General features: G+C 38.7%; 1 protein-coding gene across 2 annotated transcripts in view; it reads left to right on the top strand.

The window, feature by feature from the left end:
• Window positions 1-17,520, top strand: part of CNKSR2 (connector enhancer of kinase suppressor of Ras 2) — a 330,096-nt gene that overhangs the window by 29,942 nt on the left and 282,634 nt on the right. For both annotated transcript variants that reach the window (XM_067545020.1, XM_067545021.1), the window contains exon 2: window positions 17,159-17,322. In XM_067545020.1, coding sequence (XP_067401121.1) covers window positions 17,159-17,322 — 164 coding nt within the window. The remainder of the gene's footprint in view (window positions 1-17,158; window positions 17,323-17,520) is intronic.

The raw sequence follows: 17,520 nt of genomic DNA on the forward strand, positions 1-17,520 counted from the left end.
CTGCAAAATCCTTAACAAACAATAGATCCACCATAATCTCTTTACCTCTGAGAGGACAGTCATATAGTCCATGAAATCTAATCAGCAGATAGTGATCAAAGCAGCAGACAAAGAGAGTACCATTGTAGTCCTCAACTGTTATGACTGTGTTAATGAGGCCAACCTATAGCTCTCCGACACCATCTACTACAGTGGTTCTTAACCTTTCCAAACTACTGTACCCCTGAAGCCTGAGTCCCACCCCCACGGGGCTGAGGCATGTAACTTAGGTTCATGGCGCCCCTGTGGCTCCAGGCAATTGCCTTTCTTGCCACCCCCAATACCAGCTCTGCACTTGCGACCCCTCTAAACCCCCAGGTTAAGAAACACTGATCTACTATAAAGAACTCGAAGACACTAAACCACAATTTACCCAGGAACCTAAGGATATCACCAAATACTTCCTCTAACAACTCCAAGAGAAAATCTACAAACTCATCCCCTAGGAACCCACCCCAGGGACCTTCTACATGCTACTCAAGATACACAACAAAGGAACCCAAGCAAACCATCATATCTAGCCATGGCACTCTTACTGAAGGAGTATCAGGATGGATCTCCAATATGCCAATCTCTTCATGGGTCACCTTGCAGAAGAATTTCTGGACAAATGCACTACAAAACCAGTGATATGCCTGAGACGCATCATTGACATTTTCATCCTCAGGACAGATGGCTTACACCCCCTCATAGATTTCCACCACAACTTCAACAACCATCATCAGAAGGAAGCTCCCCACAGACCAGGACACACCAACTCAAAGCTGCACCAGACCCTGCCACAACAGATGCAAAATCTGCAGACATATCTCCACTACTACAATGAGCTGTACCCTCACAACACACCTGTCAAGATCCATGGATCCTACACATGCCAATCACAACAACGCGGTATACCTCAGGCAGTGCACTAAATGCCTCAACAACAAATATGTGTGTGAAACCAATCACTACACTCCTTGAATCAACTCACACAGAAAAGTGATAAAAGACAAAAACACCCTATCACCTGTGGGTGAACACATTTCACAAAGCAGTCACTCTCTATCTGGCCTCTCAGTCCTCATCCTCAGAGGAAACCTGCACAATACTTTCAAGCCTGGGATCTTAAATTCATTACTCTGCTAGGTACCTAAAAACACAGATTGAACAGAGACACTGGATTTATGGTTTATTACAACAATCTGTAATCCACTAACCTCCTATGTTTGTCCTGTGTCTGCAGAGGTGTTACCAGGCCACTCCATCTTGAATAGTACATTACAGTATGTGCTAAACCAGTGGCTCTCAACTTTTCCAGCCTACTGTATCTCTTTCAGGAGTCTGATTTGTCTTGTGTACCAAAAGTTTCACCCCACTTTAAAATCACTTGCTCATAAAATCAGACCTAAAAATACAAATGTGTCACAGCATGCTATTACTAAAGAATTGCTTACTTTCTCATTTTTACCATATAATTATAAAATAAATCAACTGGAATATGTAGATGCTCATTAGTAGCAACATATTGATGCCCTTTGCTGTGTTGCTCCCAAGCGGCTTTTGCTCCTATCATGAGTGTTGACAATTCACAGTAGGGAAAGTGTTCCCAGGGGAAATGTTGTTCATAAGGAGCAGTTGCTCTTACAAGGTGTTGCTGCAAACAAGCATCTGCTGTATAAATATAATACTTACATTTCAGTGTATTGTATATAGAGCAGTATAAACAAGTCATTGTCTGTATGACATTTTAGTTTGTACTGATTTCACTAGTGCTTTTTATGTAGCTGATTTGTAAAACTAGGCAAATATCTAGATGAATTGATGTACCTAGTGGAAGACCTCTGTTTACCCTGCTTACATGTACCCCCCTGGCGAAGAACACTGTGCTAAATAATCTTTTCCACCTTGCATTTTGCTGTGATGCTGAGTTGCTTTCCCAGATATGAAGAGGAGCTCAGAGTGGCTAGAAAGCTTGTCTCTCTTCCCAAGAGAAATTGGTCCAGTAAAAGATATTACTAGAGCTCTGTGCAGGTACAAAATTTGTATCTCCATCTGAGAACTGCAAACATGGTCTGTGGAAATAAAGGAGTTATCTGCAGATTTGCAGAGCTCTTGATATTGTCTCTCACATGCTTAAAGTTAAAGTCATGCGTATTTTGCAGGACTGGGACCTTTATTTTGGATATGCAACCTAGCTGAGTTCCATTTACAAGAGAAATTTTAATATGTGGGAGTTTCCTGATTTGTGTGGGGATTGTTTTGTTTGTTTGGGATTTTTTTTTTGTTTTGGTTTTTAATATTGCATTTATGCTAGTGCCTTGCATTTAATTAGTCATTTGCTCTCTTTCTATGACAGTCATGCATTCTTGGGTGGCCACTAATTGTGCAAGTAGTCTGACAATGGATATTCCAGCAGAAGTACATTTATGTTGTTATTTTTACATTTCCATGTACATTTCTGTTGTTCTTTACTTGGAGCGAGATACTTACCTTCTGTGCATAATGTGATAGAGAATTCTTTGTGCTACTCTGAAGATATACAATTTTCTGCTGTTTAAGGGTAATGTGAGCAACTGATTCACTAAGGGAAGCAATAATGTTATCTCCATGTATTTAAAAATGGAAATCTTGTTTAATACTGTTTTCCAAGCATTTGGTGAAAATGTAGTAATTTCTGTAGTAATATTCTGTAGTATACAATACTACACAAGATGGGAAGGGTAATCTTTTCAGATTATTTTGAAAATATTGCTACTCAGCTGCCTGATTGATCTTTTAAGATCATTGATCTTAAAAGTAAAACGGGATTATTCACCAATTTACTTTATAAAATGCTTTCAAAATCTGCTAGTGTCTGCATACTTAATTTTGTTTGTCTGGAGAAAACCTGTAATCCTGTGTTTGCAAATTTTGATTTACTTATTAGCCTTCCTCATCCTAATTGAAAGAGAGAGAGGGTCTTTGGACTAAAAACTAGTGATGGCTGGCCAGACATTGAAAGATTGTTTGCACAGCTGCATCTAGGCAGTGACCAAACCATCAAACAACCTAGTGAAAGAAAATGAATAAGAGACTCTTGTTGGCCGGAACATTACATTTCCTGGGCAGCGCTCTGCATGTTATGAAGTCATTGCACATGCTGGGTCAGTGCCCTTACCCATTCCCCTCTGTCCTTCCCCTCACCACTCCTCCACTCCCGCTTCACGTTCAGGAGTAATTTATGCTTTGCTTTTTCATAATATGATAACTGGCTTAAAACACCAAAACAAAATTCTGTTCCAATGAATGATGCACTCAGTGTATCTTAAATATAACTTAAATTAAGAAACCTTTTCCTGAGAGTTAAATGATTCACTGACATAAGTGAAGACAGTGTCTGGATATCTGTCTTGTCTCCTTGCAAATTGTAGATTATGAAACTGGGCTACTGTGCAATAATTTAATCAGTATCATCAGAAGAACATTAAGCTCCATTAAACATTGGGTCACCACCATAACAGATGAGTATTAAATTATGGCTTGCAATTTAGCAGTGCTCATTCAAGAGGCAATCCTTAGGTTCTTGGCAAATGTTTAATGGTTTATTATTGAACAGATGCTTCAGAGTTTAACATATGACTAAAGTGTCAAGTTATGTATCGGCGCAACACTAAAATATGGTTAGGTCACTTTGGTTTATGACTACAATAAACACAATCAGAGTGCAATCCCATATATACAAACATGAATGATGTGATTTAGTAAGATGTTGTTGAAATTAGAACTCTTACTTGATTTCAGTGTTATTACCTATTAAGGGCTTCTCAAAATGCTCCTTTTCCCCATCAAACGTTGGTTAACAGTATCAGTAACTTGTTCTGGGACTGCCTTTGTAAAATCTATTTGCCAGGGGTAGTGGAAAACTTTCCCTGATGAATGATGGGGATCTCAGCCATCAATTTTTGCAGAATTTCAAATTTTTATGTAAAATAGAAATTTTATATTCCTTTTAACTGTGATTAATCTTCTGATTGTGACCCATTACAGGACTGTCTTCCCGAGTCTTCAAACAGATGGCTCCAGTGGCTCTACTGCTCTTCATAGCTTTCAAAAGTGTCATCAGCAGAGTGAAATTAACAAGGCTATATATCATTTGTTTCACTGTTGCTATTCAGAACCCTGTAGACAGCAGTGAAACCATCAGAAGGCTTGTCAGTTCAGTGCTGTTCAGTGCTTCTGCTGCTTAGGAAAGCTTTGAGGGACAGTAGAGGAAGGCTTTGGAGTTGTATGGTGGGTAGAGCAGCAGAAGCTCTGAGGTGTGAGTTTGATTGGTTTGGGGGCTGAGGAAAGGAGAAGTGAAATTGAAATCTTTTCTCTGTCCGGTTTCAAATTTACCAGAATTTTATATCTATCTCTGTCTGGTTGGTAAGAAGGAGTTCCCATGCAGGAACCCCAGCATCTTCTTCTTTTTCAGCAGCTGAGGATGGAGGAATTGGGTTTCTCACGAGAATGTTGTCTATAGACATCTTTCTTGTCCATCTTTTGAAAACTACTTTTATTACTCTGTTAAATGTCTAGTAAAATAGTTCAAGCCCTGTCATAGATCCTCATCTAATGAAGACTTATGTCATTGTGGTAAATACATTATGTATAAAAAGCCTTCACTGCTGTCCAAGAAACTAGAGTGCTCTTGTCATTGTTAGAGGCTGGGAACACTGTGGTAGTGCTGTAGTTTCTGGTGAAGGAAATTAAGAAGCTGACTTCCAAATGACTGAATTTCTCTCCACTGACTAGTCCACAGAGTTATACTGGTGGTTGCCTTGAAAGAGACCATATGCATGTCCTTCTGGCTGGAAGATGTGGTGATGGTGATTTGAGCTAGTAGGATAATGTGGTGAGAAAGGCCACCTAAGTTAGAGGGGTTCTTATGACTGAGTTTCACAGTTACGAAAATTCAGAATTCTATGTATGTTTGTTTTTAAACAGTGTACTGTCACAAATCTGTATGTACCATCTTGTCACACTGTTTTTTTTTCCTTTTTATTTTAGAAAGATCCCTTTAAAGAGAGCACCAGCTAATATGTTGCTGTATTTTTAGTGCAGGATGTGTTTCTCTACAACATTTAAAAAATGTGCATGCAAACTTTTTCCCCATTCCCTTACTTTTCCTCTCTTCATAATCATGAAATTCACCACTGTGTAGAGGATCAGCTATAAGTGAGATGTCAGAGGGGAATTCTGTCTGCACCGGGGTGTACGTTCGTCAATGTTCATAAGCAGTACAAGTTATACTTATCCATCAAGTGGCTTAAGGCAATAACCTTAGTGTTGAAAGACACCATTGCAGTGGAAATAAAGCAAGAGGGATTCTAATTAATACAAGAGTTTCAGCGTGAAGTAAAGATTTTAAGGTACTGTATGTGTGGGATATGCTTGAGACTGAAATATTACCTAAGCGTTAGGATGGAACAATGGAAGATAGGCATATAACTGATAAATGCATGTTTGATAGGTGGTTTGGCAGTCAGAAATAATGGATGTTAAGTGACATGTTTGCAGATTCCTCAGAGCAGGCACTTTCTAAAATGTCATCCTCTTGAGTATTATCCTGGTTCAGGAGCTTTGCTATGTTTCCAGAAGATTCCACAGCAGATCCAAGGCACAGAGATGGGCAAAATAAGCTAGAATCACTATTCTTATTTAAGAACTATTCGTTTGGACTTGTACAACTATTAAAAAGGGTACTTATCCATGAACGCTAGGCATGCTTGATGTAACATGTAGAATACATAACAAAAATACCCATTAAGATAAACAAGCAGTACAACTCTCTGTAACTGTTTCCTTCAAAATCTGTGGGATGAAAGTTATTTTACAAATTTTCATGATTTTCATGAAAATAATTGATATTTTATTTATAAATCCAATTTTCAAGTGCTGATAAAGAGAATAAAAGATTTTAATCAAATAAAAATAAAGTGTGCTATAACTGTCTATACCTAACATAGCAAATGTTATGCTGGATTCTCCTCCTTGTTGCTGTCTTATGAAGATCAGTGGGAACATTCATGATTAAAGCAGCAACTTCTATACCTCTCTTTCTTCCATCTACTCAACCTACTAATATAATTATTTGATGATACTTGTTTTACTATATCCCTTGTTGGTAATGATGATTATGCAGGGAAAATCCAAACACAAAATAGAATCCAATGGTAAAATTCTGTGCGATTTTTTTTTTTTTTTATTAAAAACAAACAAACAAACAAACAAACCCCCAAATCAGGGGAAGCTTGCCAGATTTTATGACCATCTTGAAACTCAGTCCAATATATGCTGAAAACTTAATGAACTAGAAACCCAAGTAAAATTTGGCTAAGGTTTAATCCACCATGCCCTCCCTGTTGGTTCTACCATGCCCGGGTCCTGGAAGCTTCCCTTTACTTAGTGATGTATTCAAGGGGGCTGGGTGGTGGTAGAGTCCTGGAACTCTCACCTCTGATATGTTTTAGAGCGTCTGCCTGTCTCCTGTCTCAGCTCTTCAGTGGATGGCTGGCAGTCCTACCTCTTTCCCATCTACCAATATGAAGCTTTCTAGATGCAGCATCAGCAAAACCTGGTGATTTCAGGTCAAGTTCTGCTTGGGGCTGTTCCAATTTTAAACTTTTGAACCAGTCAAAGTAAGACTTGCTAGGCTCGTGTGTGAAAAAATGCATGTAAAACAAAACTAGCATTTTGCACAAATGTATCATCCAAACATTACCAGTGCTGAATGGTGGTAATACCGAATGAAACTGGAAATTGGAGCAGACTGCTATGACTTATTGACACATTCCTGGTATTTCCCAATGATAGGAAAATACATAAAGTAGTAGTGCAGAGATTAATTATGGGCTTGATATTTCTGGGTTTTTTTTTACTTCAGTTGATTTTTTTTGGAGGGGTGGTATGCTGTGGCGCTGCTACTTGTTCAGAATAGATGCATTCTAATATAAGCATACTGGGAAGGTGTCTTCTGAAGCATATCCTAGAAGGACAAAAGCAATGCTAAAAGGCAGAAAAACAATGACTAATGTAAGTGTAAGAGTTTGACTTGTGTATGTGCATAAGGATTTGGGTATTTTGTAGATATATTAATGATTTTTTTAACATTCAATTTTAAGGTTAGGCTATAAAATGTCATATAGTGCAATTTTTGAGAAAATTATTACTAAGGGTATTAAGAACAAAATATTAACTTTTTTAGACATTAATACATATATTAATATATTTGATCAATGCTTTTAAGTTACAAAAAGTCTCTTATCAGTTTAATCATGTTGTAAACTTATTTTGGTCCAAATTGCAAAACCATCATTAATCACAAATTGTGCCAGATTGTGCAAATTTCTATTTGTGAAAGGCTGGAAACTGGGAATTGCATTTGCATTGCAAGGGAGGATTATAGGGAATTAGATTGCAGTTTGGGAGAATCTTGCCTCTCTACATTAGACCTGATTATTGACAGCCTCATGTGTAATCATTTGTACTGATGTAAAGTACTACCGTTCTGATGTGGATGCATCTTATGTTTGGTTTGCATAGCTGCAAATTATTACATGAGGTGAAAGACAGTGGGGAATTGGGCCCAGTGTGTCTAACTCTTGAGTCATTTGTCTTTTAGTTTAATGTGCATAGAAAGCTCTGATTGAGACTAGTGTTTAGATGAGATTAAACTATTAGAAGTTTTATCTGTACAAAAAGCATCCCCTATACTACGTCATCTTTTAAAAGCTTATGGTGGTCATGTTCTTAGAACAACTTGTTCACAAAAATATTTATTCTTTGCTGAAACTAAGACTAGTTTGATTACTGTGTATGGTGGTGGGAAAGCAAAATGAAAACTAAAATGGGGGTGTTTATATGATAACCTTTACTTTTTAATGTTGATGGTTTATTTTGGGTGTTCTACTTTGTTTAACTTAATCAGGCAAATCTACCGTGGTTTTCCACCAAAGTGTGTTCTATCATAAGGCTTTGCCTTTATGCTTAGAATTATGTTTGGTGATTATGATGACTTTATCACTTGTGTGAGAAATATTTGAAGTGAAAAACTATTTATATAAAGTATGCACTGTATATTACATGTGTGAGTTGCAGACATCTAGAATAAACATTGCCTTAAGGATTAGAACAGCTCCTGAGTTTGACTGGCTTCAGGCAGTATTACACACTCTCCAGCTGTTTTCAGCCCTCCGTCACTATTATATCAATGTTGCACTTGAACCCAGTTGGTATTTGTTTTAGTACTTTGGATTTTTCTTAGTGCTTGCTGTTTGCTTGAGAGAGGTTGTGAGAAAGCAACTGCAGTACCACTAGAATGGCATAATGTTGGCAGATGAACTCTTGACCTGTTCTTTTGTAGACACTACTGCAGGGGTTCTCAAACTTTTTTTTCCAGGACCCCCCTTGAAATATTTCAGGCTGTGATGACCCCCCCCCATGCCATGCCACCCTTACTTCAGCACTGCTGCTGAGGGCGGTGCTGCCTTCAGAGCACTCAGACAGCAGCCGCTTCTCTCTGGCCACCCAACTCTGAAGGGCTCTGGCTGTCAGCCATGCACGGGGCTAACAGTCGCAGGTATGTGCAGGAGCTGACAACTCACAAACCCCTCCTCACTCCCAAATAATCTCGTGACTCCGTGAGGTGTCCCGACGCCCAGTTTGAGAATCCCTGCACTGGTGCATGATATTCTTGGTGAGTGTCCACATTCAAGCTTCCTAATGGTTCAAAAGAGAGATACTGTTGGTCAAGAGAGATGAACAGAGGTGAAAGGGTTTTATAGAATGTCAGTGTAGAAACTGCTGCCATTTCCTTAAGTTTTAGAAGGGTAAAAAGAGAGTTTCTATCTCCTTACTGTTTAGTTATAGATTATATTTTAATAGATGTTTATCCAGTTGCCTCCCACTAGGTGAAAAGGCAGACTTGAAGCTGGAAGGAAATACAGTTAAGAAATCTTCAAGGACTGTATACATTGTATCTCTTTTTTTAAAAGGATGCTTTATATTTTACAAATGACCTATTTATAATACCATTATTACTTACAGCCAGATGCATGAAAGTGCATTTTTTGGGGGAAACTACAGATCCTACAGCATAAAGACATGCAGGGAAAAAAAGTATGGGAAATCTGTTCAATGGAAAAATGACAAACAGCCTTATATCAGGATCAAGTAGATTTTAAAACATATACTTACCATTTTTGGAATTTGAATAAAACAAATACACGGGTAGTGAGAGGAGGTTGACCAAATACAAATAAATCTTTTAAAGGTAACAAATACAGGTTATGTTAATACTTGTATAAAAATTTAATGTATATTAATAAGATTTTAAAAGTTCTAGTGATACAGTATAAAAAGATACTGTCATGTAATTTCCAGGTCTATCATTTAGGTTTTGCATAAAAGATTTTACAAATCCTAATATTAACAGAAAAGTATTAAGAACTTTAAAAAACCCAACATTGTTGGGATTTAACATCATCCCTGTAATATCTGTAGCCCATATAGTTCAGCATTGTGTTTAATGCAGTAGATCATAAGCTACAAACCTCAAACGACCAGTTTTCTATACTATTCTTTCCTCTGGCCTCCAGGACAATCAGAACAGACAGAAAATACTGTGTTGGGGAGGTTCAGAACTGAAAGATGGGTTGGCCAACAAGTGATCGGTGAAGTGATCAAGCAGAATAAAGCAAAGGAGGAGGGGGGAGAACCAGTGTGCTAGTGCCTTCAAACCAGAAAGTAAAAGAGACTAGAAGCAAAAGTGTTGATTGATTAGTCAGTTTTCATTATCATAGCTGAATGAATTGCAAAGAGTAAACCGTGTAAATCATAGAAACTGTATTATATGTACTTGAAATTTTAATTATTCTTCATGTTAATAAGAACATAAGAATGGCCACAATGAGTCAGATCAGTGGTCCATCCCAGCCCAGTAACCTGTCTTCTGACAGCAGCCGGTTACAGTTGCTTCAGAGGGAATGTACAGAACAGGGCAAGTATCAAGTGATCCATCCTGGCATCCAGTGCCAGCTTCTAGCAGTCAGGAGTTAGCTTTTTCAATTTTTTTTTAAAGCATCCTGAGCCAGGGCCATGTTTACTTGTGTTTGTACAGCACTTAGCTCCCTGGCACCCTGATTTGGAATGGGGCCTCTGCATACATACCATAAATGATTTATTATTAAATTTAATCATAACCTGAGCTATCAAACCTCTTGTATTTTCTATAGTTTTAACAACTGTTTCATCCCCAAATTCTTTATAAATTGCTATGGTCTAGGCTGTAAATACAATTTCACTTGCTAATGTGCCAAGTTCAATATCATTCTTTATGAAAACATTAATTTTTATAAAAGAAAGGTTTAAAGACATGATGAAAGCTTCACTGTGGTAAATTCTCTGTAGATAAGAATGTTAGATAATGCTTGGTCACCTTCCTGGAGGATTTTTTTAAATATAGTGTAACAGCTAAACTATGTTTAAAAAAAATTTTTTTTTCCTTAGTAAAGATGGGTTTAGCTTGCAAAATTTGGATCCAGATCTAAAAACTTCCTCAAAGTTGAGGTGTATGCAGATGTCTCATGTAGTTTCTGGTCTATCTCTAGTTTATAGCTAAGACTCTCAAATTGTGCTGAACTTTGGGGCTTTAAACCATTCCAACACCAGGCAAAGAAGATCTTTCAACTTTAAAGTATCAAATACCATCATGAATGCATACCATCCTCCTCTCCCTTTGCAGCCAGTCATAGCAAACTATTTTGAGTAAATGCCTGCATTCCCTTTATGAGAGATGGGTATTAGTGTTGGCTTCATTCAAGAGATTCCTGACTTTTGTTGCTGCTGTGCGTTGTTTAGGAGGCTCCTTCCTCCCTCTCCCTTTCCCCCCCAAGACACTTCTGTTCCCACTGACAACCACACAAATTTTCAGCATGCTTCAGGCTTTTTTGGTGTGCAAAGGCCACAGCTCTTCATTGAACAATACATCTTTGATAATCCAGTAAGAAATAGTCCCAAATAAACAATTATAATCTCTTACATTGGGACAAATAATAATCAGGTACACTGATCCTTGTTTTTCATAGAAATATAGATGAAATTGCAACATTTGGGTCTTCTCATGCATTTACCAATGTTCTCTATGTTTAAATTTTCAGTACAAAAAATAACATGGGTTTAGCTGTGAACTTTTGGCCTCAACAATGTTGAAACTATCTTTCTGAGTTGGCAGGCAGGTATACTGAAACAGTACCCAGAGGAGTGTGAATTTTCAAGTCTGTCAACAGCAAAGTCTGCAGGCATGAAAACAAGAAATTTTCATCATATCGGCAGGACAGGAGTTGAATTTAGTTTAGAGGAATAGTATCATGCTTATTTCATCCCACCTTTCTAATGGAACTCTTCACATTGTCCCAATCACACTTCTTTGCTTCCTAGATCCAGTCTAATCTGAACCTCCCCATACTTTATCTGCTGTTCTTTTCAACTCCTGTAAGATATTGCTCCCCTTCTCCTGGCAAAGAATAGAACAAAATGCAACTATTTTTTTAAAAAAAATTCTATTTCTTTGTCTTCTTGTGCACTTTTGGTATTTGGCTAAATTAGCTCACGGCTATGGGCATGCTATTTCCTCTGGCAAGAAAAACTTCATACAGGTATAATACATACACGCAAGGAGCATGCTGACAACTGTAATTCTGTATGCAGTGTAGTTGTAGCTATGTTGGTCCCAGGATATTAGCGAGACAAGATGAGTGACGTAATACCTTTCATTGGACCAATGTCTGTTGGTGAGAAAGAGAGACAAGTTAGTGAGCCACACAGAACTCGTCAAGCCTCTGTGTGGCTCGAAAGCATATCACCAACAGAAATTGGTCCAATAAAAGATATTACCTCACCCACCTTGTATCTCAAATGTTTGCCTCCCCAGGTCACATAATGTGAACTACTATTTAATGGGACCTGCGTTGGAACTTGGTGGGGCATGGAGGGCCCGGGTTCCCCTACCCCCGGCCAAGATTTTCACTGCTGGGCGACCCTGCCATGGACTCTCGCCTCTGGGTGGTATTCCTGGACTCAGACAACAAACCTCTCTACATGTTCAGTTATAGGGACCACCGGAATGCCAACTGCTGAAATGGATGCTAGAGAACCAGCAACTGCAGGTACCCAGCAACAGGCCCAGATACAACAACAGATTGTGGGTCAGCAGCAGCAGCAGGCAGCCCCGCAGCTACTACAGGAGTTGGTGACCCTAAATCAGGCACAGCGGGAATGCCTGATCTAGCATTACCACAGCCCCCAGTGGTAGCAAACAGGATAGCTCCAGCCTGAGCCCAAACATCTACACTGCAGTTAAACAGTGCCTTGGCCCAAGCCCCTTAGCCTGAGTCAACTGTCATGGCTGAGCCGCGGGTGTCTAATTGCAGTGTAGGCATCCCTATGTGGTAAATGCACCTCAGGAGTTATTGGCAGCTGTCCAGTAAGAGGCAGAAGAATCCTTTCATTTGCCAAGGAGTTCAGGTCCTCTATACTGAACTACATTCCTAGATCTCTCTATTTGCATTGTATTAATCAGCTGCATTAGTTTGTAGTGGTTGCTTTTTATGCTTTCATTGCATTTGATTATCAAAGAAGATGTAACAGTAGCCACAGGAGTCAATGTATCCTAACCCTTTTGTAGCCGTGTCCTGTGTCATAATGTGACTGGGGCCAGACTGTCAACTCCAGTTTCTGACCAACACTCCTGTGCATCATACTTGTGTTGCATCCTTTTCTGTGAAGGAATCTGGGGGCAGCCAACGCTAGGAAAAATCCCTACTAAAGCAAGTGAGGAGGTTGAGGGTAGGGTGGATGCTGGGGTGTTAGAGCTAGTGTGAGAGCACAGAGCCTCTGTATGGAAAACTCTGCCCTCTTACTCATCCCTTACAGTCTGCTCAGATCTGGGGAATCTCCAGGTTTTGGTGGATCTTGCTGCCCCATTTGCCCAGATGGAATGATCAGGTAGGTACTCTGTGATCAAAGATTTCCTCCTCCTTAGTGCCCTCCAGCTGGCCTTATTGCAGTAAGGACTTTCTGGCCCCTGGTAAACAATTCTATGTTCAGGGATATTTGTGGGGAAGAGATGGGGTATGGGAATAGTGGCTGGTTTTTTTCTTTTTTTGTTTTTAAATCATCTTTCTATGTCTACTATTTTTTAATATTTGCCGTTGCTCTTTAATTAAGAAATAGAATGGCAAAATAAGTGACTTAGAAAGGATGTTCTAATTTGGGAGAACAGGAAGTAATGGAGCTCATTCATTATTGTGGCAAGTTATTCTCAACATGTCACGCAGTCTACATTTAAATTATGGCTTTGCTCTTTCTTGGTCATGGTTTTTATGAACTTGGTGAGGCAGGCATTTGCCTGCATTTCTCTTTCCCTCCAGATTGTCTGCAGCACTCTGATTTATACCAGTTACAATTAAAAAATACACAAGAAGCAAAAAACAAACAAACAAAAAAAACCCTAAATTAATTCTGCTTAATTTAGAACTGACATATAGTATATGTTTATTGAACGGTTCTATAATGACTCATTCTTAATTTGTGTTATTATCTGGCAGTGATAGGAAACTAATTTTTTTTTTTATTACATCAATGTTTCATTTGATTATACCCACACAGCCTACGTAAGCAGTGTGGGAATTGTTAAATTAAGAATACCAAAATACAATACTTTTTTTTGCCTACTATCAAAAGACATCAAATGTCTGCAATCTGTTTCAACACATTTTTACATATATAATTCATGTAGTATCATCAGGAAAAAAATGTTCTGCCAAAAGTTTGAAGTATTATATTTAGTTCCTTTAAAAAAATACATGTGTATTATATGAGAGAATTCACGTGTGAAATAACTTGTAAAATGAGGTTCTCAAATTTCAAAAGCCTAACAAGGCCCCAATAGCTTTCTGGGAGTGTATATAAATATGGATTATTCAGAAAAATTCTGTGAAAACTGTGTGCACTGGTTTGGGGAGGGGGGGCAGTGGTGAATATGAGGGTCTGAATAAATACTTTTTTTGATGAGTAAACTTTTAATAAAGTCCGATCAATCCTTTTCTCAACTTCAGTAGTAGTTTAAGCTTTACATGAAGGTCGGCAGCACCTGCACAATTGTAGTGTAGGAATGGAAAGAGGCAAGGGAAGTGACAGGGGAGAAAGTACTACCACGTATGTATGATTAACAGTACTGGGCTTTATTACCCGTATCTCTATACTGAGTAACCGGTAGTGCACAGAGTCCTGGAAGGATATGTCAGCACTGGAATGAAATGAGAGCCTCCCATGCAAATGAGAGGAACAAATAGAATTGGCATTTCTGGACCTAAGAATCAGGATTCCACCTTTTGGAGGTAATGGTGTCTACATTCTGTGGAAGAAGCAGGGTACTCTTAAATATGAGCGCACACACATGGGGTGTGTGTGTGTGTGTATCCTGGTTTATAACGATTCATATTTTATACATTTTTTTATTTTATGAGTGTTGGATACCCAAAGCATCAATTCTTGTTTTTACTTTAGCCAGTCCGTTTGATTTTATTTTATTTTTTTAATGGTGTAACACATACAAAATGACAGGCCGCATCATTTTGACTTGGCATATCATGAATGTTTCTACTTTAATTAAAATCATCCCTTCCATCTGTATTGATGGCAACCAAACCATACAGTGTTTTGATCTAACAGTTGTCTTCAGTGGTCCAATTGAACCAATCCAGAATCTCTTTTCCCCTTTTTCAGTATTGATTCAAGAGATAAGAGGGTAAAGACTTTATTACATCATCTCTCATTATTGAACACCATACTATTGCCTTTTTCCTTATTGGAGAGTAGGGTGACATTTTTAGTTTTCCAAGTGCCTAGCCTATAAATTCAAGAAGTAGAAGGTGGAGAGGGTATTTAGTGTAAAGGAGTCAGAGAACACCAGTTTTTGGTTACAATGCTTATTTTTCTCTTAATGTGTTGCTGTAGGGTCTCTTTCAATAAGTGGACAGTTAGAAGGTAGAAGGGGAAAAGGAGAGCTGAGGGCACAAAATGATAGGTTGATGATTTGATGCCTCTATGAATTTGTTTACACTGCGGGGGGGGAGGGGAGGGGAAGAAAAGTACATTCTAATACCAAGTTAGCTAACCTGCATTTGCTAACTTGAATAAAAAATAGCAAAGACGTGACAATTTGGATTAGCAGCTTGAGTTAGACTGTAGGGTAGCCTGGAGTTGAACTGTGTTTGTGTGCAGTGTCTAGCACAATAGGGACTTAATCTTGGTTGGGTCCTCTAGTGTACGGTAATACAGATAACCCATCTGATGTTCTCCACAGAAGAATCTATCAGGCTGGACTGGTAACTTCCTAGCTGTAGAAAACATATTCTAGGTAAATGTACTCGTGCTTGGGTGCAGACTTCTTGCTTTGGCTGGGATAGGAACCTGCAGCCATGACCCAGTGTGTCATAGAGATTTGGGGATTGAATCCTGGCAGGGCCATTTAGAGCTCTACCTGAAGGCCTCCTTGACCTGAGGTAATTAGATGCATCTGCACTTAGTTACAATCAGAACCATAAAGGGGCCCAAACTACTTTCATGTGGGAAAATGAGAGGGGTTTGCTGTCTAGAAATCAGAGCAGGGAGACAGAGTTTTCCTGTTTATATGGTATAATTATGTATAGTTTGTTTTTGTAGTTTGAAGTTGAAGGGTTTAAGATGCACGAAGAGATTGTGGCCACAAGTGTGTGTGTGTGTGTGTGTGTGTGTGTGGGGGGGGGGCGGGGGAATAGTTGCACTCTAAGAGAAAAAAACCCTATAAAAACAAAACCTCATAGAATTTTTTGCAAATCCTCGGACTCCTGTGAAGTTCCTATTCAGCAGACATACAGGCTCTTGCACTCACATGCTGCCTTCTTCAGATTTTTAGGCTTTCTAATTATTCAGTAAAAGGGTTGTCTTTTGTTCCCAAATAAGGGTAACAATTTGAAAGAGCAGATTTCTATTACCTTTATATCAAGAGATGTATGGCAGAAACTCCTGTACTAGTGGCAATATTTGTTGTTTGTTTTCTAAAATTTTTATAGTAAAGTTTTTAGTTGTAGCCAGGTCACTTCCAGGATATTAGAGAGGCAAGGTGAGTGAGTTGTGTAACCTGAAGAAGAGCTCTGTGTGGCTCGAAAGCTTCTCTCTCTAACAGAAGTTGGTCGAATAAAAGATATTCCCTTATCTCTATAGAAAAGGTAGTTCATTTCAAATTAATTATGGATATTGCTTTCTGTTAAATAATGCTGCTAAATGGCTCCAGGTAACTCTAAATATATGATGTACTTAACTAGGAGTTTTATTAAATCTTACATAGTGAATTTCTAGATGGATAAGTAACTTGTAGGACACCTTGTAACCACCCAATGAAATTCTAGTGTCTTTCATTGCCCTCATGCAGTTCTGAGACTGATAGCACTGGACATAGGGTGGACACATGCTCTGCAAGCTTCCCCATAAGTTCTGCTAATTCTGGGCCTCTCAAGCAAAGACTACCAGTCAAAAGAATCTATGACAAATTATGTCAAGTAATGTGGTAGTTTTTTGCTCCAGACAAAAATATGTAGTAAGCTAGATTCAAACTAAATCTTAAATCTTGTGTTCCACATAGTCTCTCTCACTCTTTGGTACTGATTCTCTCCCCTATTCCAAACCCTATGTGCTGTTCTGTTAATATATGGTAGCTATTAATGCACTGCAGCTGGCCTGGGGAGATTCCAAAGTGCAGGCACAGCATAGCATTGCCATAAGGGACCCTAGGCAGCTGTTCTTGGAAGAATTGGCATAGGGAACCTGCCAGATTCACTTGCAGCCCATAATCTGGAGTGTGGAGAGGTAGCATAAAGCCACCTTCTTTCCTCTCTGTGTAGCACAGCTTTAGATCCTTTGTTATTGTTTTTTTTTATGCTTAAACATTTTGCTCAGAGTCCTTGCAAATATCCTTGAGCGTTTGTTCATTTAGTCCATTTTAGTTTGACTTTTTGTTTATGAAGTTCAGAATGTTGTTAACTTTTTCCTCTTTCCTTCTCCTCTTTTATTCTTATAGGTCTTGATGATTGCCTGCAGCAATATATTAAGAACTTTGAGAGAGAGAAGATCAGTGGGGACCAGCTACTTCGTATTACTCACCAAGAACTGGAGGATCTGGGAGTCACCCGAATTGGCCACCAGGAGCTTATCTTGGAAGCAGTTGACTTGCTCTGTGCATTGGTAAACTTCCTGGGAAAGAGGGAAGGAAAGAAAAACAGGAATCATGTATTACTTAAGAAATTACTTAATATTTCAACAAATTCTTGACATAAAGTGCTAAATTGATTATATATTGTAAAATACGAGTGCATGCCACCATGCTGAGCTATTGATTAGAAAGAGGTTTTTTATTTAATAAACTGGTGTCACAGATTTGAG

This window comes from Emydura macquarii, unplaced genomic scaffold (genome assembly GCF_026122565.2).
Source record: "Emydura macquarii macquarii isolate MOO-44397 ecotype Brisbane River unplaced genomic scaffold, CSIRO-AGI_Emac_v2 contig_1043, whole genome shotgun sequence".
In the NCBI taxonomy this organism is placed as follows: Eukaryota; Metazoa; Chordata; order Testudines; family Chelidae; genus Emydura; species Emydura macquarii.